The sequence below is a fragment of the Chelonia mydas genome, chromosome 1 (assembly GCF_015237465.2).
Source record: "Chelonia mydas isolate rCheMyd1 chromosome 1, rCheMyd1.pri.v2, whole genome shotgun sequence".
In the NCBI taxonomy this organism is placed as follows: Eukaryota; Metazoa; Chordata; order Testudines; family Cheloniidae; genus Chelonia; species Chelonia mydas.
The window spans coordinates 234345080-234370280 of NC_057849.1; the positions used below are offsets into that span (position 1 = coordinate 234345080).

General features: G+C 40.4%; 1 protein-coding gene across 1 annotated transcript in view; it reads right to left on the reverse strand.

Annotated features, from left to right (window-relative positions):
• The window catches only part of PIK3C2G (phosphatidylinositol-4-phosphate 3-kinase catalytic subunit type 2 gamma), a 275645-nt gene that overhangs the window by 186548 nt on the left and 63896 nt on the right, over positions 1–25201 (reverse strand). Inside the window, exons 12-15 of the mRNA XM_037916093.2 lie at positions 15693–15824; positions 9106–9220; positions 6936–7066; positions 1831–2019 (exon numbers count right to left, since the gene is read on the reverse strand). Of these exons, the coding sequence (XP_037772021.1) occupies positions 1831–2019; positions 6936–7066; positions 9106–9220; positions 15693–15824 (567 nt within the window). The remainder of the gene's footprint in view (positions 1–1830; positions 2020–6935; positions 7067–9105; positions 9221–15692; positions 15825–25201) is intronic.

The window sequence follows — 25201 nt, forward strand, 5'->3', positions numbered from 1 at the left end:
GGGTGTGCTGCAGTTGGAAGGTGCTATTGTGACTCCTGTAGGTTTACTTGAACTAGCTTTGATCTAGCTATACAAAAGCTAGCTTGAGTAACAACAACAAAGTAGTCACAGCAGCAGTGGCTATGACATGATCGAGTATGTACCCAGGGTTCTGGGTGGGATTGTACTCAGGAGGATAGATTGTACTGCCAACCGTGCTGCAACAGCTAAACTATTATTGTTACTCAAGCTAGCTTTCATCTAGCTAGATCAAAGTTAGCTCAGGTGTGCCTACGTTTGCTGCAACCATACTTTCGGACTGCAGTGAAGACACATCATAAAAATGTAGCATAGCAACTGTGCTCTGTGAAAGGCTTTCAGGCAATGTGAGTCACAATGCCTTTTGGAGCACCTGATGGGGCTATAAAACTGCATACCACACCCAATGTAGAGCTGGATCTTCAAGGAATAATTGAGCCCTTTGTCTCCAGAAATGCCAACTGTAGGTGTAACCAGTTAACAGGTTCTGTTCTGGCGTGTTCCCTAAATCACCATTAAGACTTTTGCCGGTCTGGAGAGAGAACATCAATTGTGGTGCTTGTCATTGTATTTGTTCCAACATGAAATAAAAGGGTGCTCTGGTAAGTCATGAAAGCACAGAAATATTGCAATGATGGCAAACATGGTATGCACACATACACTGCTTGAGCACAATCACAAATGTTCCAAAAGGCTTTCCATGCACTACGAACCTAATCCTTCAAGATCTTTGCATGCAGAACTCCCATTACATTCCAATAGGAGATGTTCGTGTGTATGTGGGGAAGCTTAATACTTTGGATTCAAACCTAAACCAGAGAAGGGGGATAAGAATAATGCTGGAAGGCAACAATTATCTGTGGTTATTTTTAAATATATATATTTAAGTATCTGTTTTTGTAAATGAGTAATGAGGGTATGAAGTCCTTACTCACTGGGCAAAGGGATTAGGTGAAGTCTCCAAAACCTCTCCCTTTTATTTCTTTTCTAAAGACATGGTTTGTAGCTAGTAAATCAGTTTGCAAAGCAGGATTTGCAGCTTTAATCGTAGAAAGCTCAACACCCAGACAAGCAAGGGCTTGACAGTGCATCATTTGCACCCTCATTTTGTCCAATTGTGACATTTTCACAGGCAGATTTCTTAAAACAAGCCCCCCCCCCCCCCAAAATAACCTGAGAAAATACGTTTGCTGACACAGATTCTTTTTGCTGCAGATCATGTATGTCACAGGTTAAAAGGTACCCTCCACAGCAGAGACACTTTCTGATGCACAAAAGACATCCAGCTCTCACTGAAAGTCAATGAGAGTGCAACATTAGAAGCCAGTTCTCAATTTTCCCAAAGTTTGGGATGTTTCTATTACAGAAAGAAGGGCCAGTGGCAAAGGTCAGTTCCAGATGCACACTTTGAGGTAGCATCTTGATCTAGGAGCATGGTTCAGCCCCATCTCCATTACTCACTTTGTGTCTGTACAGCAGCGTTAAGATGCAAAGTGTTGTATAAGTGCTAAGTATCTGACTGATCACCTGTTACTAGAAACTGAATGAATCCATCATATAGAATGAAATATGCTTTTCATTATCCTGCAAAATAGCAAATTTCTCAGGCAAGAAGGCAGGGCCAGCGCATTCAACTGAAGGTCAGCTCAAGAGTTCCAATTACATCTTCATTTTGATACAGAGGGAAAGCTGAAAGCAGACAGTCAATGAACCAAAGCTTGGTATTATACTAAGCAACTCAAAGTGCTGAATTAATCAGAAGACTAGGAGTCTGTTTATTGTTATTTTCTGACTTTGTTAATTTTCTCTTACCTGAAAGTCAGGAGCCCAAGTGCCTCCAAAGGGTTAGAAAAGATCCATTCCCTCAACACCATATACATTTCTGATATGCTCTTTCGATCCCAACTGGGGGCACTGCCCAGTACCAAAGGAAGGGAACAGTTTTCATTATTGCAGTAGGAACGATAAAACCATAAAAATCTTCTCTCTTGCTCTGACAACCTGGAAGAGAAGATTAGAAAGTCAGTTTGAAATTAAAACCACCTAGAGCCTTGTGTAGCAGCAAACTATTGTAAAGAGGGGGTACTGCTTTCTAGCTACTTGTTCTCCTTGGGATGGGATATCATTTTCTGCACACTAGCTCTTATGAAGAAGTGATATTTATAATCTGGATCTGTCAGCCTTGGGACATATAAAGATGAACCCTCAAAAGAGATGCACATACAGATATTTCACGTTGCCAAGGTCACGCTCGCTCTCTCTTTTTCTCCACAGTCGTTTTTCAGTGTGTGCAGTTTTGGCCAGAGAAATTACTGTGATATCCACTGCCTATTCTATAGCATCTCTAATTAACTGTGGTGAGAACTACTGATTATAACACAGCTAGTCAACTTTCACTCCTCCGCTCTCCACCACCGATCAACTCAGGTGACAGCATTCATATACATTCTAGGATACGAGACTTTTAAAAAGGTGATGTGTTCTCTCTCTCTCTCACACACACACACACACCATGATTGTTCTTGGTCCTTGCACAGGGTGTGCAAAGAGGTATAAGTACTAAGTATCTGACTTATCACTTGTTACTAGAAACTGAATGAATCTATCATATAGGATGGAATATGCTTTTCATTATCCTGGAAAATAGCAAACTTGTCAGGCAAACCTCTTTCAAAAAACCAGTCTGGCCTCTATGCCTCACTTTACTCATCTGCAGAATGGGTGTAGTGCCACCTACCCCACAGAGAGGGGCGAATGTCATATTAATAAAATGCCTTGGCATCCCCCAATGTTGCAAAAATCAGTAAGCCAATAAAAAGAACATCAGGTTAATGTGTACCATATGTCCTTAAATGCGCCAACAATTCATATGCATTTTCTTGGTCCATAAAACAAATAGCCTCATTAAATCTTAGGGTTTGGTATCATCACAAACAAAGAAACAAACAAAAACTTCATCAAGATAAAATTGCTAATATAAACAGGCAATCCTAGTTGAAACTCAAGCACTTAAGACAAGCCTTAAAAATGTACAATAAATTACAAATAGACAAAATTCAGAATTAACATTATAAATATCACTAAGGCTCTGAAAGAACATAGATAGATCTGATCTAGTGTGGCAACTCCTATCTTGTCCAACATCCCATCCTGGACAGTAACCAGCATCAGAGGCATCAGAGGAAGGTTCAAAAATCCCTGCTGTGGGTAGTAATGGGATAACCTGCCTTCAGGGAAATTTTCTCCTAACTCCCAATAGTTGGAAGTTGAATCAAGCTCTGAAACGTGAATGCTTGCATCCACTTCTAAACACTTCCCCCCCATGATCTGCTAACACCAACTTTGTCTTAGCCAAATAAATAGTTTATCCCTTTCTGAATCCTGCTAAATTTTTGGCTTTGGTAATATCTCATGGCAATGGGTTCCATAGATTAATTGTGCGTTATGTGAAAAAAGGTTTCCTTCAATCAATTTTGAATTTGCCAGGGATTTGGAATGGGTATTGGCAGTACAAACAATAAACATGGGGTACAGTGTTGCGAGGAAAGACAATTTGCTTTCCTTGGCTCAGAGGGACGTGAGGAGAATAAATTCATAATTGTGTGAGCTGTTCAGATATGATAGTGACAGGGGCCACATAAGAGACATTTTACCTAGTGTCATTTTTTAGTAGTAGTAGTTTTAAGCAAATTACTATAATAAAGTATATTTTAAACTTTAGATACAAATAGTGGCAGCGTGATCCATGATCTCCTTTGTGTAGCTCAACAATTCACAGAGTGCTCACAATAGCAGCAGCCAGCAATCCTTGTGTTTGTATGGAGGGTGTGTGTGTGTGCCACACACTGCAGAGGAGATAAAGCTTTAACTTTTTGATGGTCAGTCATGTGTTCCTTTACACTCCAACAGCATTCAGTGAGACACTGCAATTAGAGGACACCTCTTGCATGTTGACGTTAGAGATTTTCTAGTTTCCCAACAGCATCTCCTGAACATGACAGTCTGTTCAGATTAAATCAGCTAAAGCTTAAAAATGGCTAGATAAAAGACCAATGCTTTCTTGTATCTACCCCATTCCTCTTCAGTGACGGGGCAGTCTTCTCTTTCCTATCTTGTTTTGCTGGGTTACTGTCTTGTTTAACGGCTGTCTTTAAAGATTTGATCAGGGTAAAGGTTTTAGGTTTATCTGTCATAGTAAAAGTTTATGTCTGAAAAGATGTTCAGTCTAGGTGACAATAATACTTTGCACATATATAGCATCCGAGGATTGTTGTGCTGATAAGGAGATTTCTTGGGCCCAACAAGAGATAAGATGTTAACAAACCCTTCTTCATTATTATAACATTAAGCAGTTAAGTGTAGTCTGGCTTACTCTGATTGCAACAACCACAGTAAAAAAACAACGACTTTGAACTTTTATTAATGGAACCAAAAGAGAAAAAAACAGTTAAAGCTTTTAAAACTTAAAAAAAAAAAAAGGAGTACAGGTTTTAAAAAAAATACAAATGAAGCTATAAGATGTGTGTGTGCGTGAAAGAGAAAGAGAGGGAAAAATGGACCATTTAAAATGACCCTTCTGATTCCTCATCAAGGATCTACAACCTATCCTGAAGGACGATCCCTCACTCTCACAGATCTTGGGAGACAGGCCAGTTCTCGCTTACAGACAGCCCACCAATCTGAAGCAAATACTCACCAGGAACCACACAACAAAAACACTAACCCAGGAAGCTATCCTTGCAACAAAGCCCATTGCCAACTGTGTCCACATATCTATTCAAGGGACACCATTATAGGACCTAATCACATCAGCCACACTATCAGAGGCTCGTTCACCTGCACATCCACCAATATGATATATGCCATCATGTGCCAGCAATGCCCCTCTGCCATGTACATTGGCCAAACTGGACAGTCTCTATGCAAAAAAACAAATGGACACAAATCAGACATCAAGAATTGCAACATTCAAAAACCAGTTGGAGATCACTTCAACCTTCCCGGACACTCAATTACAGACCTAAAAGTCGCAATATTACAACAAAAAAACTTCAAAAACAGACTCCAACGAGAAACAGCAGAACTGGAATTAATCTGCAAACTGGACACCATTAAATTAGGCTTGAACAAAGACTAGGAGTGGATGAGTCATTGCACTAACTAAAGGTTTAGAGTAGCAGCTGTGTCAGTCTGTATCTGCAAAAAGAACAGGAGTACTTGTGGCACCTTACTAAGACTAACAACTTTACCAGAGCATAAGCTTTCGTGGGCTACAGCCCACTTCACCGGATGCATGTTGCTGTAGCCCACGGAAGCTTATGCTCTAATAAATTTGATAGTCTCTAAGGTGCCACAAGTACTCCTGTTCTTTTTACACTAACTAAAAACTATTTCCCCATGATAATCTCCCCCCTACTGTAACTTACACCTTCTTGTCAACTGTTTGAAATGGGCCATCCTGATTATCACTACAAAAGTTTTTTTTTCTCCTGCTGATAATAGCCCACCTTAATCAATTGGTCTTGTTAGAGCTAGTATGGCAACCCCCATTTTTTCATGTTCTCTGTATATCTATCTATCTATCTTCCTACTGTATTTTCCACTATATGCATCTGATGAAGTGGACTTTAGCTTATGCTCAAATAAATTTGTTAGTCTCTAAGGTGCCACAAGTCCTCCTCATTCTTTCTGCTGATACAGACTAACATGGCTACCCCTCTGAAACCTTCTGATTCTGTGTCTCGTCATGAGGGTTCACGATCTCACTTACAAATCTTATCAAAAGAATGTCCCCTCCAGAAGTTGACAACCCTGAGCACCATACTGAAGCAGTTTTGATTCTGTACTAACTTGGAAGTAATGATTGCCTACTGAACCATGAATGCCACTCCTTGCAGCTACTATGTTTTCCTTAAAAGACTCTAATCCAAGTACTGACCAGCCCCAGTCCTGCTTAACAGCCCTCAGTGGTTGAAAGCAAAGAAATTTAAATCACATCCTGCCTCTTTAGAAATGAGAAGAGATGGTAACATTAAACATACGACCAGTTCATTGTAGCCAACAGAAATTTATAACTCGATAAATATCTTTTCTCCCCAAAAATAAAATTAGGAAAGAAAAACTCCTTTACATGTGTATAACAGAACATCACTGGGAAGTTTAAAATGAGACTTTATATTTATTTATTACATTACTATGACATCTTTAGCCTGTGGTGAAGGATTAATGAACAAGCGTTAGTGACTTGTATAATGCCAGCCAGCAAACATTGATACCACTAACCCCACTGTGGTTCTCACTATAATTGTTATTTTAGACAGTACATAATGCTACTTGATAATATAACCTAGATATGTCTAGGGTTACTAATCTGCCTGAGTAGATGATACAACATGTTTTGTTTTACTTATTCTTTATATGCCTGCTGTGAAAGCTAAATTCTGCATAATTGTTTCCTTGTTTACTGAGCAACAAGATACAGATTGCCTTTCTAATGCTTGTAGGCCACTTGGTGAGTACGATGGCCTAATAGTATGGGTTTATCATTATTATTTACTGGTGTTGGTTTTTAATCCAGCACAATTTTTAAAATTGCTAATACTATTATTATTGGAAATTATATAGCTCGAGACAAATATTTGTGCTTCAAATCAGGAGTTTGCTTCTAGTGCCAAGGAAGCGAGAAAAGATAACAGAATAGAGACAAAGTGTTCTAAGCTACAGAAAGGCATTGTCACCTTCTGGGACTTGTTTTAGCTTCATTGCCACCTTTTCCTCTCGTCTAGAAGTATTACTTCATCAAATGAATGAAATCAGGTGGGAAATTTAGCTTTTCAAGAATTGAACACATTTAAGGGTGATTGATGGCGTTATGCACAGCATGCCAGATGTAAGCAGGAAGACTTGGGTGCACTTACAGCAAGAGAGAATGTTTCTGTGAAAGTTTTGCTATATGCTTCAAGCACTCTTTAGCTGGCTCTTCAAGGTCATCTCTTTTTTCTTCAGGCTCAGGTTTAATAAACTCCAAATTAGTTTCCGGAAAGTCAATCTAAAAAAAAAAAAAAAGATGATGTCTTGTGTAGAAATTTGTATAAAAGGGTTCTCATATCTGAGTATGATTGTTAGTGAATGGCATCCTAAATATGTAGAGAAAATGTGAAAAAAAAGGGGGAAAGGGAGACAGGATAATTGCAAAAGGAGTGTTTATTGTATGAATGAATTTTACTCAGAACTATTAGGTGACGATCCTGGCCCCATTGAAGTCAAGAAGAGTTTTGCCTCTAAATTTAATGGGGCCAGGATTTTACCCATTGTATCTCAGCCTCATTAGGTCTGCATGGGACTCCAGGTTAAAGGCTTCTCCCTCCCTGTTTTTAACTAGAGATGGGCCTGAGCTTCAAAGTTTCAATCCAGATCAGAACTTCTCCAGAACAGTGTGGGGAAGGAGGGGTTCAGAGTCTGCATATTGATTTGGATTGTAAGAGACAGGGACCAAGCTTAAAAGTTCAGATCTGGATATTAATTTCCCCAAAGTTGGCAGGTCTTCATACTGAGGTAAGGAGACAGGGGTTGGCACACAGGCCCATTTTTAGCTTCATCAAATTATGGGAAAAAACTCAAAAATGGGGTTTTTTTGAGGTTCTTTTCAATTTGAATCAACAGCATCCCCAAGTTTTGTTATGGATCTAAGTTCTTGGTTTTGCAAGAGTAGGCTGGAAAATTCAGTAAAGCAGGCTGATTTTGGTAATTCCTTGTTTCTGACTGGCCTGTTAAAGGCACAAGAACAGCCCCTCATGAGTTTTCATCATTTTCACTTCCAGCTCGATCTGGGAAGTGCAAAGTTTCATTAAGTAATGTAATAAAATGGGGGGGAAAGCTGCTAACCAAACTTTTTCAAAGCTCAAACGTGTTTTAGGTTTGAGTGGCAGATTAGATGAAAATTCAGTTTTTTAACCCAGTTCAATTTGCGTATCATAGCATTTACATTATAATGTATTAAGAGACATTCACAGCAGGACCAGAAAAGCAGTCTCTCTAACCAATATATATGTGCATACTCACTCTCACAAACTATTAACCAAAAATCACGACCAACAAACTGGTTCCCAGAATACAGTACTCCTAGGAATTATAGCACACAGCAGTCACATCAAAAGAGCTGTTTTTTTTAAGGCAGCTTTTCCTGTATTTTCACAGTGTCTCCGACTGTCATATTTACAGGCATAACTGAGTATGGGAAGGGAGGGGACAGGAGTGGGAGATTCTTCTCTGCTGTTTCTTAGAGCTGAAAGACAGATTTTAAATTAGCAGCCCTCTACTGCCTCACCTTCCTTTTATTATTAATACAGAGAAAGCTATTTTAAGGAGCCCTCTTTGACTGTATTATTCCAACTAGAAACTTGCTAAAAAATAGGGCATTTTTAGCCCAGCCTCATTTATTGGTATTGCTTGCCTTTGTGCTTCATTTGCTAATAACGATCATTTGGTTTTTGAATATGAAAAGCAATTGGCTGTGCCTTTAAAATGACCAGTTCAATCTGGGAACAGGACAACACTGGGGACAGACAAAATGTCTTTTCAATATTTGGAGGCCAGATACTGCCCTTGGTCTACACGCAGAGCTCACAGTGACATCAATGGCAGCCTGGCATTTGGTCATGGATTAAGAGTGATATAAATACAGATGCACTTTGTAGCTCCTTCCCCACAGACCTTTCTGCAGACTCAGATAATTGTTAGCTGCCTGCAATGTGTATAATGGCAGATAATTCAGTGGTACATGGGATACAAGTGGGATAAAAACGCAGCTGAGAGTCAGGTATCAGGTCAGCAATTTGTGTCATAGAAGAAAAAGTAATCTACTCAGTGCCTTAAACCCACAGCCTGCATCTGATTTAGTGAGTATGGTGTATAATTGCTGTTATGTAGAATTTTACTCCCCCACAATTAAAAAGGCTGATAGCATACAAGCAGAGGTCTCTTGTGATTTCTAAACTGTGGGATCAGGAAGAACCATGTAATCAATCATTTACTGCAAGTTGTTCGATAAAATGTCCTTGCTTTGCTTTCTCAAAAAGCAGTCCTTACCTGCAGTGTTACTAGTGCTGGCAGGCTAGTGTCACAAATGCCCGGCGCTATCATCGTTGTTGGAGGCTCACTGTACAATGCCATGCTAAGCAGCACGGTTCCATGATTGAACTTTCTGCAAATATCAATATACGTAGATAAAATACTGCATTAGTACCGGAGATAAACCAGACAGGCTTGATTGAAATTATATCAGAAACATTGAAACCAATGGCTCAGGAAAAAAGTATCTACATGAGTAACAAATATTTAATAACGGGCTCTCCAATCTATCAGAAAGGAGTGTAACACAATTCAACAGCTGGACGTTCAAACTAGATAAATTCAGACTGGAAAAAAGGCACACATTTTTAATAGTGAGAGTAATTAATCACCGGAACAATTTACCAACGGTCATGGTGGATTCTCCATCACTGACAATTTTTAAACATGGTATGCTCTCTAGGAATTACTTTGGGGAAGTTTTATGACACATGTTCCACAGGAGGCTAGACTAGACCATCATGATTTAGTAGTATCAATTTGGAGGACTGAAGGGGCACGAGACTGAAGCACCCATAGAAATGGTCCCTCTAGGACAGGGATCTCAAACTCAAATGACCACGAGGGCCACATAAGGACTAGTGCCTTGGCCAGAGGGCTGCATCACTAACACCACCCCTTGCTGCTCCTGGCCCCGCCCCCACTCCACCTCTTCCATGAGGCCCTGCCCCTGCCCCGCCTCTTTCCACCCCTTCCCTGCCCCCATTTCAACCCCGGAGGTAGGCCGGGGGTGGGCTGCTTGGAGGGCCGCAGGCTGCATGTCTGAGACCCCTGCTCTAAGAGGAAGGAAATCAAGTGGGGAAGCTTGCACTATCTGTTCAGTGGATAAAGAGAAGAGTATAGCCTCTAGCACTTGTCTGAGCACTACATTCACAAACAAAAGTCTGATCAGAAACATGCATGCACACTGTCTTCATATAAGAAAACTGCAGGTCAATATAATTCATTCAACAGTGCTTGAATACATTTGGAAAGACATAGGTGCAAGTCCTAATCATAATGAATCCACTCACTTGGATTAAGATACAGTGTATCTGTTTTGCCTTTTAATTTACTCACATCTTGATGGCTGGTCGGGTTAAGATCAGAAATCAAAATTATGTATAAAAGGGCATATTTAACATTTTTTCTATTCCTAAATAATTATTTTTAGTGACAGGCAAATTTTTTCTACTGTGTAGCGCTGCACAATCAATACAGCTGTGGGAGAATGAACTAAATTCCTTTCTGCCTACTAGAGCATCAACAAAATGGATAAATGAGTTCAGAACACAGAATCTTTAGCAGTGGTGAGGATATAAGAACACAGGTGGGTTTGCAGCATGAGTTTGCAGCACTGACAAAAAACTCCCAGCATGAGTTTGCAGCACTGACAAAAAAGGAATATGCTGAATTGCAAACTGAACTAAATTGCTTTAGAGTCATTGAGACAAGAAACATGGGAACCCTGCAATATCATCTTTGCAGCCACCATTCAGAGTAAAAGTACAGTTTGTTTTTTACTTCTGAAGATATTGGTGTTGTTAGTGCAAACACTATTTCACTGAGAGAGCAAAATTCAGGAGGATCAAAGACAAGTGATTTTCAAAAGTTTGTTTTGCAGCTGTAGTTGTATGGGGAACAAAGAATACTGATGTGAACAAGATATTGGGGGAAACTAGTCATGAAATATGAAGCCGTTCACCTTTAGGTTTGAATTTGAACCAGATCAATAGTGACTGAAAAGTGTTTCAGCTGATGTTTATTTGGGTGAACTTTATGAAATGAGTTGCTGCTCTTCAGCTGTTTCCTAGAGGGCAGGTGTTCAGATCACAACAACTCACCATAATCAGCGTTAATTGGTACTATTCTTAGCAGTCTCAGCTGAGCAGCCAAGGGTTGAATGGACATGGAGGCTAAACTACCCTCACCCCCTTTTATTATTACTAATCATTTATATTGCACTACAAATGTATGTGGTACTTTAAAAAAAATCCATAGAGCTGTGGTTCCTGACCTGGAAACCTCTGAGAGAGATAAAGCAAGAATGGGGCAACTGTCAGAGCAAATGAGGATGGGGCAACAAGGTAGGAAAGATTTGATTAAAAAAAATGTTTTTTTAAGGAGATTTTTTGAAGAATGAGCATGCAGGAGCCTGACGAATGAGAGCTAGAGGACTGTTTTAAATGCCGGGGGCAGCAGAGGAAATAAGATAGAGCAGTAAGGAGAAAACTGAGAACAACATGAAAGCGAATAGGAGGAAGTAAGAACAGAATAAGGAGGGCAAGTTTATACCTGGTGCTGAAGGAAGGGACAAGGAGCTTGAATTTGATGGAGTAAGAAGCCAGGAAGCCAGCGAAGGGATAAAAGAAGGGGAAATTACAAAACATGACCGGCCCACAGAGAAGAAACATAGTAGTTTTGATTTGGAATGGCTGATTATGAGATAGCAGGGGGCATCCAGAAGAAGATTTCTCAGACACAGTGGAAGATGTGAGACTGGAAAGAAGGCAGAGTTCAAGGTTAAATATCTAGGAATCACCTGCTTATAAGTGGTAGTTAAAACCATGGGAGTCAATCAAAATCACCCAGAGAGAGTATGGAAGGAGAAGAGTGGATCAAGGAAAGAACGGAGATGGGCCTGTGGAGCTAAGATTGGAATCTAAATCGGAACTTTCTGGTCCTGACCTATCTGTAGAGCAAATAGTGAATTTTGCCAGATGTGGGTGTGTGTGTGTTGGGGAGAAGAATGGGAGGTGAGAAAGGATGATATGGTACCAAATGAGAAGCTAAAGAACTGGTCAGCAAGGTAGGATGAACACAAAGCAGAATAACAGAAGCATAAAGTAGAGAGAAAGCAGAGGAGGAGATATTTATGTTTGATCAGGAGATAGTGATTAAAATACATAGAACAGCAAGGCTGCTTGAATAGTGTAGAATTGGAAAAAAAGGAACCAGTATATGTGGTTGGATAAATATGTAGTACTTATGATACACATGCACACTATATATAAACTCAGTGATATAAACACATTGATTCAGTGCAACCAAATAAAGTATTACGGTAATTTGTGTCATTCATTCATTCGTGTGTACACACACACACACACACACAAATGAATGACACAAATTACTGTATTACTTTATCTGGTTGCACTGAATCAGCGTGTTTACATCACTAAGTCAAACTCTTTAAAGAAGGACAAGCCTAAAGTCATATGAGACACCCTGTAACCAGGGGAAGAGGGCTCCACAAGAATACAGAAACTATACATCATTTAAAGCCCAGTTTCCACTGGAGCCCCCACAGAATTATGGTGCAGTAACATGGATTGCAGGTCTCTAGAACCAAGTCTGGAGACAGGATGGCAATAACTGGGCATTTCTTTATGCACAGAAGAATGATGCAACTGGCAGGAAGAGCAGGTGCTATAGCGTGATGGGATGATTCTGAAAAGAAAAGGGCCAACAACTTCACTAACATGGTCTCTCTATTGTCTCACTATCTGTATGACAAAGTTCCTTTAACAATAAAATATGGATGGAATGTGAACAAACTGTGCTATATATCTAATACTATTTATTTATTTCCACAGACCAATGACAAGTGAGAACACCTTCGACTACACAGATTTCCTACTCTTGTTTATAACAGGACCTAAAGTAAAGTCCCAGGCTCATTACGTGACAAGACAGAGGTTTAAGGACAGCTCAAGCTACATTAAGTTACAAGTTCAACCTTGTGCCCTGAAGTCACCTGGGGGACTTCGCTTGCTGAGACCAGCAAAAGAAAATTATGTTGCCTGCTCTCTCTGATTTGGAAATACAACTTCAAAATAAGCTGTGTTGTTAGAAGCGGTGAACTCAGAGCAATGAGCACTGTGGGAGACATTACCTCTCCGAAATTGCCCAAAATGATGGATTTCTGATGTCTTAATTAGGTTTGGAACTCTAAACTATTTAGCCCAAGAGACAAACAGATTTTCCTGACGTGCAAGGAAGAGACTTGGCACTGTCACTGCAAACACAATACTTACTGAACAGCTTCTCGAGTTTAACAAGTGCTCCTGCTAAACTCCACCTGCAGGCCCCTTTTGGTAATTACATTCTATACACGACCAGTTGGCATATAAGGGCAAGCAGCATGAATATTAGGGTTATTGGTTAGAAAAGTCAGGGGCCATGATTAGCAGTTTTATTATTTATATTTCCAGATGAAAACTATGTTAAAATGGAGTTAGGTTGAAAGGACATATCAATGGTTAAAGATAAAATATGTGACAGAAATATTGCAATTATCCCCAAACCATCTATTATAAATCCAAGAAATTCATAGTTGACATTAAACATAAAAAGAAATCCAAACATGTTAAGGTATAGAAATGCACGGTCAGGGCACCCAGACAATCTTAATTCTGCACTGTAGCAATACCATGAAACGTACATTAGAATTCTTTAATATCTAGTCTCATTGCATTCATATGAGACACTCCCAGTAACCTGGGACAATGCATCACTAGTGTGTGTTTCTGTCTAAGTTCTCATTTACACCACTGTGAGTCAAAAATTACTCCACTGAAATCATTAGCGTCACTGTAGAGTCACATCGGTGAAGATGAGAGTAGAATTTAGCCCATAGTTTATCACTATTCTTGCTTACCATTTCTGTATTACAGGACTGTTAAAATTTTCTGCATAAAATTTGTGAACAAAAATTAAAGATTAAATGATTGATGTTTTGAATGGGGAAAAATAGTAAGAAGAAGGAGCTCCACACACTGCAGTTATTGTCCCTTAATTTCCTGGACTGGAACCCTTCCGATTAGCCAATCAGATTCCTTTGTCAGAATCATCTGTGTCAAAGTGGCAGAATTCCCCAAAATCTTATTTCTGTTACTTTGTAGGTATTTGACCTTTCAGAGACTGTATTTTGTTCCAACTACAAAATATTCAGCTATGGCTCTAATGGAATAGTAAAGCAGACTGACTGAGTGTTTAGCTATTTTCTAGTTTCACTTTTGTGACTGAATTTCAGGGGTGCTTTTGTTTTTAAATTGGTCTATCAATTCAAATCATGGTAAGTAACCAATTTTGTGGAGCTGTGGTTGGCTAGAGGAGGGAAAGCACCTATGCTTCTCTATTCTAGTAGTTTCTCTTAATTCTGAATGACATAGCTAACAGATCGGTGAACGTAGAACACACAGATTCTAAAGTATTCCACCTCTTACACCGAGCTTTAATTTCTCCTTTGATGGGTCATTTGAGCTAGGATCTATAAAATACTGAAAAAGCTGTAATGGGAAGTATTCTTGTATTTTCTTACTTATGTATACTGGTGGGGCCTGACCAAATTCATGGTCCATTTCAGTCATTTTCACGGTCATAGGATTTTAAAAATAGTAAATTTTCTGATTTCAGCTATTTAAATTTGAAATTTCACGGTGTTGTAATTGTAGGGGTTCTGACCCAAAAAGGAGCTGTGGGGGAGTCACAAGGTTATTGTGTGTGAGAGGGGGGTTTACAATACTGCTCCCATGGTTTGAGGACTTCAGTAACTCAACTAGAGATTAGGGGTCTATTATAGGAGTGGGTGGGTGAGATTCTATGGCCTGCAAAGTGCAGGAGGTCAGACTAGATCAGTGGTTCTCAAATTTTTTTTACTGGTGACCCCTTTCACATTCTAAGCCTCTGAGTTCAACCCCCCTTATAAATTAAAAACACATTTTTATATATTTAACAGCATTATAAATGCTGGAGGCAAAGCGGTGTTTGGGGTGGAGGCTGACAGCTCTCAACCCCCCCATGTAATAGCCTCGTGATTCCCTGAGGGGTCAAGACCCCTAGTTTGAAAACCCCTGGACTAGATGATCATGATGGTCCCTTCTGGCCTTAAAGTCTATGAGTATAAATATCGTTAAAAATCCGGCCTTAGCCCAAGTCAAAGATAAAATGCAACTTAGTCACTTTTGAATATTTCACCCTAGGTCTTTATTTCTGTAGAGTTACAGAGGTATTCATAACCTACAAGCAGCTCTAAAATAATATTAAACTGAGTGTTGGGGAAAAAGGGAAAGTTAAAATATGAGGGAAGTTTCTAAACTATGGGGAGGGAACAGAGAAACTGTTCAGGGTAGTCCCAACTAGCAGCACCATTCTGGGAAGTATGAGAAGTGAGTGTGTGGAAAGCGTCGGGGGCAAGGAAACAGGAAAGCAGACCCAGAAAGAAAATAGTCTGAACGAGAGGGTAGTTTAGTGAGGGTATGGGAAGGCAACAAGGCCCTTCAACATGACTGGGGAATTTTCTAGGGTAACCTGGTGGACAGTCAGAGAAGCCCAATCCAAAGGGGTTCAGGAAAATCAGGACTTGAAAGAGCTCTGTATGGAAACGAGGAACAATTATTGAAAATGACTGTTTCATACCTTATTGCAATAAAGTTCTGTTTAGCTGCTCAAATTTGTGTTCATTTGTTTGTATATTCCTTCCAGGCCTCCCTTTCATGCAGAGTATAGCACTTAATTAAAGAACACTATTTAAAAAAAACCCTATCATACAAAAACGTACTTACTGTTTTTGATACAAGGGGGAACACGTCCAAGCCAGTATTTCTGTATTTTTAGATACACAGTTTACTCCAAATAGTTTTATTGTCAATATTGTTTCATTAGGAAGAGATTTTATTTGTAGAGGAAAGTTGATTCTGAAAGAAAATCACAATTTTAAGAAATCTAACATACTTTAACATTGTTATTTGCAGTTACTGCTTTTCAAGTTTTACTGTATCCCACCACACACCTTACTAAGCAATAAACTGCAAGGTAGCAATTCCTTGAGGGAAAATGCAACTGACAGATCTACTATAAGCATTGCCAACAGTTAACCTGAGGTCACAATACATGAGAAAAGGCATATAAAATCTTGTCCATCCAAATGATCAAACACTAGAGAAGAGAAGGGCAGGACTAGCTTGGTTGTTGCAAGCAAAGGCCATCCCTTTAATAAGAAAGTACATTAGAATAAACACTGAATGAAAAATGGATTATAAACTAGAGGTAATGGGCTAAATTCTCCCCTCAGGCATATATGCACAAATCCTGTTGAAGTCAATGGGGGAGTGAGTGAGTGAGTGAGTGTATATCTATCTTCAAAAAGAAAAGGAGTATGTGTGGCACCTTAGAGACTAACGAATTTATTTGAGCATAAGCTTTCGTGAGCTACAGCTCACTTCATTGGATGCATTCCAATGAAGTGAGCTGTAGCTCACGAAAGCTTATGCTCAAATAAATCTGTTAGTCTCTAAGGTGCCACACGTACGCCTTTTCTTTTTGCGGATACAGACTAACACAGCTGCTACTCTGAAACCTGTATCTATCTTAGAATTTGTCAAGATAGGATGCCATTCTCTAATTTATGCATGTATAATCAATGTGTAATATTTTTTTCAAACACAGTTTAAAGGCTGATGCGGTTTTAAATCTAATGTATGTCAATTTTTTAAGCAAGTAAACTTGTAGAAACTAGTGTCCATTTCAGATTTGTATTGCCCATTAACAAGTCGATTAAATTAGTTACATAAGTTTTATAAACTGGTCTACAATTTTAATTTGCACAAATCCTAATAATTGAGACTTTTTCACACCTGTGTAAAAACATCTGAGTCATTCGTTCAGAGACCTACAAAGTATTACTTTATTTTTCCTGAAGTAAAAGTTCATATTCAAAAGCACGTCTTATTTTCACTGAGAACATTTCGTGCAAAGCCAGATTTGGCAAACAGATATTGAGATTAATTTCATTTTCTACGCAAACAAAATCAATGTTCAGAATCCAGGGCTGAAAGAACTATTTTGCAGAGGTAATACAAGCATTTTAGAAAATGAAGATCTGAACCAGCTTCAACAATAAAAACTTAGGATATAAATCTAAATTAAACAGTGCGAAAATTTTCAGCATTCTAGATGGTTTAATGAAATGATGTAGTTGTAGGTGTTCTCAAACATGTGTATTGTCATTCTGCAAACAAATCTAGGAAGCACCACTGAAATAATTTAACAATCTGGAAAATATTAAGATTAAAACTAGCAGGAGTAAGGTGGAGGGGTTATGCGGAATTTACAACTAGGGTAAAATTCCACTGTCAGGTAGATTGTTATAAATCTGGCATAACTTGACTGAAGGCATCCTTGAACAACTGACCCTCCCCCGACCCCTCTTTTTAATAAAGCATAACATCTATATTCCACTCATTCAGTTTAAAGAGCAGTCTCACGCCAAAGAAATTAAGATGCATTCCCCTGCCTCCCCAAATGTCCCTATTTACAGGTTTTAGACAATGACGGGTGTACTATTTTTTGTTCTTTCTTCCAAAGCTTAGTGAATTTCAAAAAGTGATTGGGAAAGCAGTCTGTTTCACACATCTCCAAATCAGTTATTTCCTGTCTTTTCATTTACAGCCCATCGATTCCATTCATCCTGAACAAAGGGACCCTAAAACATGGGTACTCAACCTTAAACATCTTAAAAGATCTGATGCAAGGGGGGAAAAAAGCCCTCCACTTTATTATACAGGAGATAAAAGATTACTCATAAACGGGCAAACATCTTCGCCAATGCCAGGAAGCCTCATTAGTCTTGTAACCAAGTGGAAAATATATCCTTCATAATACACGACACAGATTCTCTACTTCGCTTTTGCTGGAGGCTTCACTTGGACTTTGTCATGGCAAAATACATAGCACTACTAAAAGTAGGCATTTAAAAAAGAGCTATATTAAAAGAACACTTTTAGAATGGCCAGATCATCATGAGACTGAGGCCATAGATCAAATCCAAGACCTTATTGCCTATCGGGAAAATTTCGAGTGATATAGGGTGTGTACAGACTATGGGAGATAACTGTATTACTTATAAATATTCTGTGTACCTCAGTTTACCTGCTTGATATTATTCTGTCTGTGATGTGGATTAAATAAAAAGGGACTATTAACAGCAGCAAATAGGAAACAAAACAACAGAGATAAATCACCTCTGCATAAACAACTTCCAGGGTGTTAAGAGAACAATGGGTGGGTTATTAATTAGGAAGATGCTATTTCCAGACTCCATGCAAATTATACAGCTGGTTTGCCAAGGTTCAGAGTCTAAGATCACTGGGACACTGAACAGTTAAAAACTTCCTCTCGAGAGGGAGAGGGAATTCAGTCATCAGCCACTGCTTGAGGGGACACTCAGAGGAACTGAGACACAGGCCCTATGGGATGGGTCCATGTAAGTGAGGCTTGCCCAAGCTGCCAGGGAAATGTAGGACTTCTGTTGTTTTAACCCTACTCTCTGATTGCAATGTACATTTGGGTGAATAAACAATACATTTGTTTTGAAAAAGCTGTTTTGAATCACTTCAGTCAGCTGTTTGTCACAGCCTCCTGGAGAAAAGTTTCTTGCAGATGCCAAATGCAGTTGGGCCCGTTGTGTTAACACGGTTGGGAAAGAGGCAGGGGGGGTGGGGGCAGTTCTGAAATCCAGAGATCCAGTCTAAGAGTGTTTGAACTGCAGGGCTCTACCCTTGAGAGAGATGAAGAAAACAAAGCCTGCTACCTGAGAGGTGCACTTGAGAGGGACTGTAAAAGGGCTCAAGTCACAGCTTGCCCTGTAACCATGACATGCTGCAACCTTCAACTGCTAGTAATTTGAAAGGAGTTCAACTCTGACTCTTTGAGGTGATAGCTCAAACTTTAGAAGGTATAGGCCAAATGCAAAGCCTTATTTTAGACCTAGGAGGAAATGTGACATTTGACATTACGTTCAATTCACACTGTGTAGGAGTAGATTGCATCTTGTTGCTCACATACATAAACCACCATAAAACAGATAAACTGTGCAAGCAGATCACAAGGCCATATGAAGAATTTACAATCCAAGACCTTAGATCCTGACTTCAATAGGTTCCATTCACATCATCAAGTTGCAGAATCATGGTCTAAGCCCAGTCCAGGGCTACATAGGCCCAGAATGACACTCTCTGTAATAGCTGCTCTCACTGTGTTTCATCTGTGCTCTCAGTGATCATCTGGGTGGCACTCGGGCAACATGGAGAAAGAAACTGTCTGAGTCAAATGGAGATCAGGGGCAGGGAAAAGAGCAGATTGGGACAAGGAATCTGATGGACTGGGACCAGATGCAGGGAGAGAAAATGTGAATGGGTGATAAAGGGGATCTGGGAACGGTTGGACAAGGATACTAGGACTACAGGCTCAGTGAGAAGACGGAGAGCCAGTGAGAGAAATGGAAGTGGGAGCTGGTGGGAACAATGAGATCAAATAAGGAGCTGTGGGAAGGGGAGGAAATTAGGACTGGATGGACGAAGACTAAGATTAGCGGTGGTGATCATGGTGGAAGAATTGGGGCAGGGAAGGAAAAGAGACAGATCTGACAAGGAGCTGCAGTGCAAAGGGTGATTAGGACTGCCTGGGCAAGTAGGCTAGGGCAAGGAGACAGGACTGACAGGGACACGTTGGAGGAGATGGGACAGAAGGGGAAAACAAGCAGAAGAGTCTGTGCCCACTAGAGGACGCACTCCTCCAGAGCCTGGAATGGAAATCAAGATTTCAGAGCCTCACCGTTCCTCTGGTGTCAGCAAATATCTGTGAAACCCAGTGGCAAAGTATGTCTCATCGCCGTATAATGCTAATCCATATAAAGGATGACAACCTACTATAGCTATCAAATGCCATTAAGGTCCAGTGCTGCTTATAATTCATGTGAGTATCAACATGATGAAATTATTTTTATTTAGGTTGTTTTTTTAAAAACCTAGGAAGTTAAACAAAAAAAGCTAAATTAAAAGAACATTATTAAGGTTGAAGGTGGGTGATACAATCTTTTACTAAACCAACTCCTGTTGGTGAAAGAGAGATGCTTTCAAGCTTACACTGAAGATCCAAAAAATAGCTCTATGTGGTTGAGTAAAATATATTTCCTTACCCACACTGCCACAACAACACTGCAAACATTATTAAGGTTGTTAAGGCAATCAGTCAAAAAATAGAAATGCCAGAATGAAGTTTGCCTGTGTACATTCATTATGGCGATCCATTGTCTACAGCCAAGCTCTATGATACAACAGCATTTGCTCCAACCCCTCAGACAGAGACAAACACCTACAAGATCTCTATCAAGCATTCTTACAACTACATTACCCACCTGCTGAAGTGAAGAAACAGATTGACAGAGCCAGAAGAGTACCCAGAAGTCACCTACTACAGGACAGGCCTAACAAAGAAAATAACAGAACGCCACTAGCCATCACCTTCAGCCCCCAACTAAAACCTCTCCAACGCATCATCAAGGATCTACAACCTATCCTGAAGGATGACCCATCACTCTCACAAATCTTGGGAGACAGGCCAGTCCTTGCTTACAGACAGCCCCCCAACCTGAAGCAAATACTCACCAGCAACCACACAACAGAACCACTAACCCAGGAACCTATCCTTGCAACAAAGCCCGTTGCCAACTGTGTCCACATATCTATTCAGGGGACACCATCATAGGGCCTAATTACATCAGCCACACTATCAGAGGCTCGTTCACCTGCACATCTACCCATGTGATATATGCCATCATGTGCCAGCAATGCTCCTCTGCCATGTACATTGGTCAAACTGGACAGTCTCTATGTAAAAGAATAAATGGACACAAATCAGATGTCAAGAATTGCAACATTCAAAAACCAGTTGGAGATCACTTCAACCTTCCCGGACACTCAATTACAGACCTAAAAGTCGCAATATTACAACAAAAAGACTTCAAAAACAGACTCCAACGAGAGACTGCTGAATTGGAATTCATTTGCAAACTGGATACAATTAACTTAGGCTTGAATAGAGACTGGGAGCGGATGTGTCATTACACAAAGTAAAACTATTTCCCCATGTTTATTCCCCCCACCCCACCCCCCACTGTTCCTCAGATGTTCCTGTTAACTGCTGGAAATGGCCCACCTTGATTATCACTACAAAAGGTTTTTTCCCCCCGCCCTCCTGCTGGTAATAGCTCACCTTAAGTGATCAGTCTCCTTACAATGTGTATGGTAACACCCATTGTTTCATGTTCTCTATGTATATAAATCTCCCCACTGTATTTTCCACTGAATGCATCCGATGAAGTGAGCTGTAGCTCACGAAAGCTTATGCTCAAATAAATTTGTTTGTCTCTGAGGTGCCACAAGTACTCCTTTTCTTTTTGCGAATACAGACTAACATGGCTGCTACTCTGAAACCTCTCTAATCACATGATCACAAACTATTTTTTAAAAACAGGATCCCTGTCTCATTCAGTGCACAGGATAATTAAAATGTATACAACAGTAGCACCCAAAGACCATAATGAAAACTGGAGCTCTATTATATTAGGTTTTGCCCCAACAAAACTAAAATCTGAACAGACATTCCAGACAAAAGGTGGGAAAGAGCAAGTGAGAAGCAAAGAAAGTGAGAATTCACAAGAAGCTTAGTTTCAAACACAAAAAATCTCTGTTAGGGTTTCTGGTTTAGCCAAAATATTAGACACTTGACAAAGTCTTGAGCTACCTCCCCTCCCTATGGTTAGGGTATGCCAAAATACAAACCATATATATATATCTATATCTTCCTTAGGAACTCCTTTTCTGGGCTTCTACTCAGCAAAATCTTCCCCTCCATTTCTCTCTTGCCCATATTGATAACTCAATCCTTTCTAATCTAAAATAATGAGCCTCACTTGTCTCAGCTATATCCAATTAGCTGCCAGCACAAAATTCCTCCATCAGCTGATTGAGCTGTTGCTGGACATAAATCCAGGTGACCCTTTAGCATCTCTTCCTAATGGCCCTGTCGTCACTCATGTCTCCTTTTAAAAAGAAAGGACCAATTAAAAACCAGTGCATAAATAAGAGAGTGAAATTAGCTCTACATAGAAGACGGCAAAAGAAATATATCCCAACAAAAAATGAATGGTTCACTACCTCTTTCATGAGCTATTCTATATAACTTCATAAGCTATTCTATAGAACAATTTCTCTTCATCTTCGACTGAGTGGAGAGACACTTCTAAAGCAATAGCACAAGGCCAAGAGCTAGGAGAACTTCACTGTAATATTGACTCTGCCACAGACTTCTTCTGTGGTCTTTGATAAGACATGTCACCATTTGGTGACTTGTCTGTAAAACAAATAATACTTCATAAGGATATTGTATGGCTTAATTTATTCTGCCTAGAGTTCATATATACCAGCCCTGAGTGAATCTTTCACCCTTCTCTTCACAAATATTATGGAGCATACAGCACGCAGCTATAAGCATAAGAATATTGTCATCGGCCAGGGCCAGCTTCCCATAGAGGCATCACCAGCGAGCTTTTAAACAGCCAAAAGCACACTCAACAGTCATTCTGCACTGTCTCAGCCTGTTGTTGAACAACTCCTTGCTGCTGTCAAGTTGCCCCGTGTATGGCTTCATAATCCACAGCATTAAGGGGTAGGTGGGGTCTCCGAGGATCACAATGGGCATTTTGACTTCCCCTATGGTGATCTTCTGGACCGGGAAGAAAGACCCTGCTTGCAGCTTCTTGAACAGGCCAGTGTTCCGAAAGATGCATGCATCATGCACCTTTTCAGACCAGCCTGTGCTAATGTCTGTGAAACGGCCATGGTGATCCACAAGTGCCAGAGAACCATTGAGAAATATCGCTTGAGATTAATCTACTTGGTAGCTAGGTGGGCTGGTGCCAGAATTGGAATATGCATGCCATCTATCTCCCCTCCACGGTTAGGGAAACCCATTTGAGCAAAGCCATTTACAATGTCATGCATGTTGCTCAGAGTCATGGTCTTTGGGAGCAGGATGCAATTAATGGTCCTGCACACTTCCATCAACACGAGTCCAACAGTTGACTTTCCCACTCTGAACTGGTTAGTGACCAATCGGAAGCAGTCTGGAGTAGCCAGCTTCCACAGTGCAATTGCCATGAGCTTCTCCAATGGCAGGGCAGCTCTCATTCTCACGTCCTTACACCACAGGGCTAGAGTGAGCTTATCACACAGTCCCATGAATGTGGCTTTCCTCATCCGAAAGTTCTGCAGCCACTGCTCATCATCCCAGACTTGCATCACTATGTGATTCCACCACTCAGTGCTTATTTCCCGAGCCCAAAAACGGTGTTCCACTGTGGTCAGCACCTCCGTGAATGCCACAAGCAATCTCATGTCATAACTACTACGCGTGGCGAGATCAATGTCACACTCCTTTTGCCTTTGTAGTTTAAGGAATAACTCCACTGCCACTCGTGATGTGTTGGTCAGAGCGAGCAGTATACTGGTCAGCAGTTCGGGATCCATTCCTGCAACCCGAAGAGGCAGGGCGCCCAATACACAAACCATTGAAAGATGGCACCAAACGCAGACAGAAGCACAGGGATTTCTGGGATCTGAAGCAATGCATCATGGATCATTGGGACAGGACCCGGATGCCATGCGACCGCCTCCGCCTTCCCACAAGTCTTAGCGGCAGAAGAGAAAGAGGTGCTCTGTGGGATAGCTGCCCAGAGTGCACCGCTCCGAATACCGCTGCAAGTGCCACAAGTGTGAAAACTCTATTGCGCAGGCAGCTGACAGTGTGAACACACAACAGCGGTTTCCCTTCAGCGCTTTCTGAGCGGCGCTGTAACTTTGCCAGTGTAGACGTGCCCTAAGCATATGTCTACACATCAACGACAAACTCACAGCTGGCCCAGGCCAGCTGACTCAGGCTTGCAGGGCTTGGGTTGCGGAGCTGTCTAACTGCCGTATAGACTTCCAAGCTCAGGCTGGAGACTAAACTCTGGACCCTCCCACCTTGCAGGGTCTTAGAGCTTGGGCTCCAGCTCGAGTCCAGACGTCCAAACAGCAATGATACAGCTCCGCAGTCTGAGCCCTGTGAGCCTGAGCCAGCTGGCCTGGCCAGCCATGGGTTTTTTTTTTTTTTTTTTTTGCTGTGTAGACATACCCTCAGAGTCAGTCTATTGCTGTGTACCCTGAAAGACACAGATTACGTACTTCCCTACAGAACTCCCTATTCTGCAAGCAGGACCAGGGAACCCGCAGGGAATTTCAAGCGATAGCTCACAATTTTAACACAGTTCTCAAACCACCACACATGTATACAGAAATATCTTTTTCTTTTTTTTAAAAAAAAGGACCTCAGTGAGTGGAATTGTAACCCCTTAATATTGCACTTCAGCTGCAGAGCTGGTAACAGAACCCATGACTCTTTAATTATATGATTTCCTAACTTCTGTGTTCAGGTAGAATCAGAAGTCAGACTTTTTTGTTTGTTTTTTTGCTGAGGAGTTTCTTACTAAATCAGATGGGTCTCCAACTCCTGAAAAAAAATCTTCTCCTATAAATACAGATTTCCTGGGATGCATATTAGAAAGGTGACCACTTCTTAGGCAGCCAAGAATATCCACAAGAGACATATTCACCTGATACTTCCCTAGCAACACTTTCCTCCTTACTTTTTTGAACTGACTGAAGATGAACTGCTGCTTATCAGAAATCTCTGGCAGGCCACAATGCAAATCAGAATCAACTTTCTTTTAATAAAAGAACAACTCTATTTTATTCTTTTCTTCCTTTCAGATGTATCTGATCCTTAGACTTAAACTCACATCAGCAGATTGTTTGCTTTGTATTCCAGATAAGCAATGATCTTTAAAAGAAAACGGTACACAAATGGTGATAACAATTGAAAATAAATACAGAAAAAGAATTGTACACCGTAAAGAGAACAATTGCCTATGTTAACCAGCATTTGTAAAGATTCAAACAGTGAGCACTGTAGTTCTCTCCTTTAGCCCTGAATGACAATAAAATACTCAATATCAAAAATCAAGCAAGAGAAAAAAAATCACACAACACAATTGTAATTACATTACCCCATGTCAGATGATTGCATTTGTCAAACCAAACTTTACTTAAATGTATAACTTCAGTGGTCACCACTGAAGAGTCAACATTTGTTAACATTTGCTATATGGTAGTGTCTTAGTCATCTTTTTGAATAA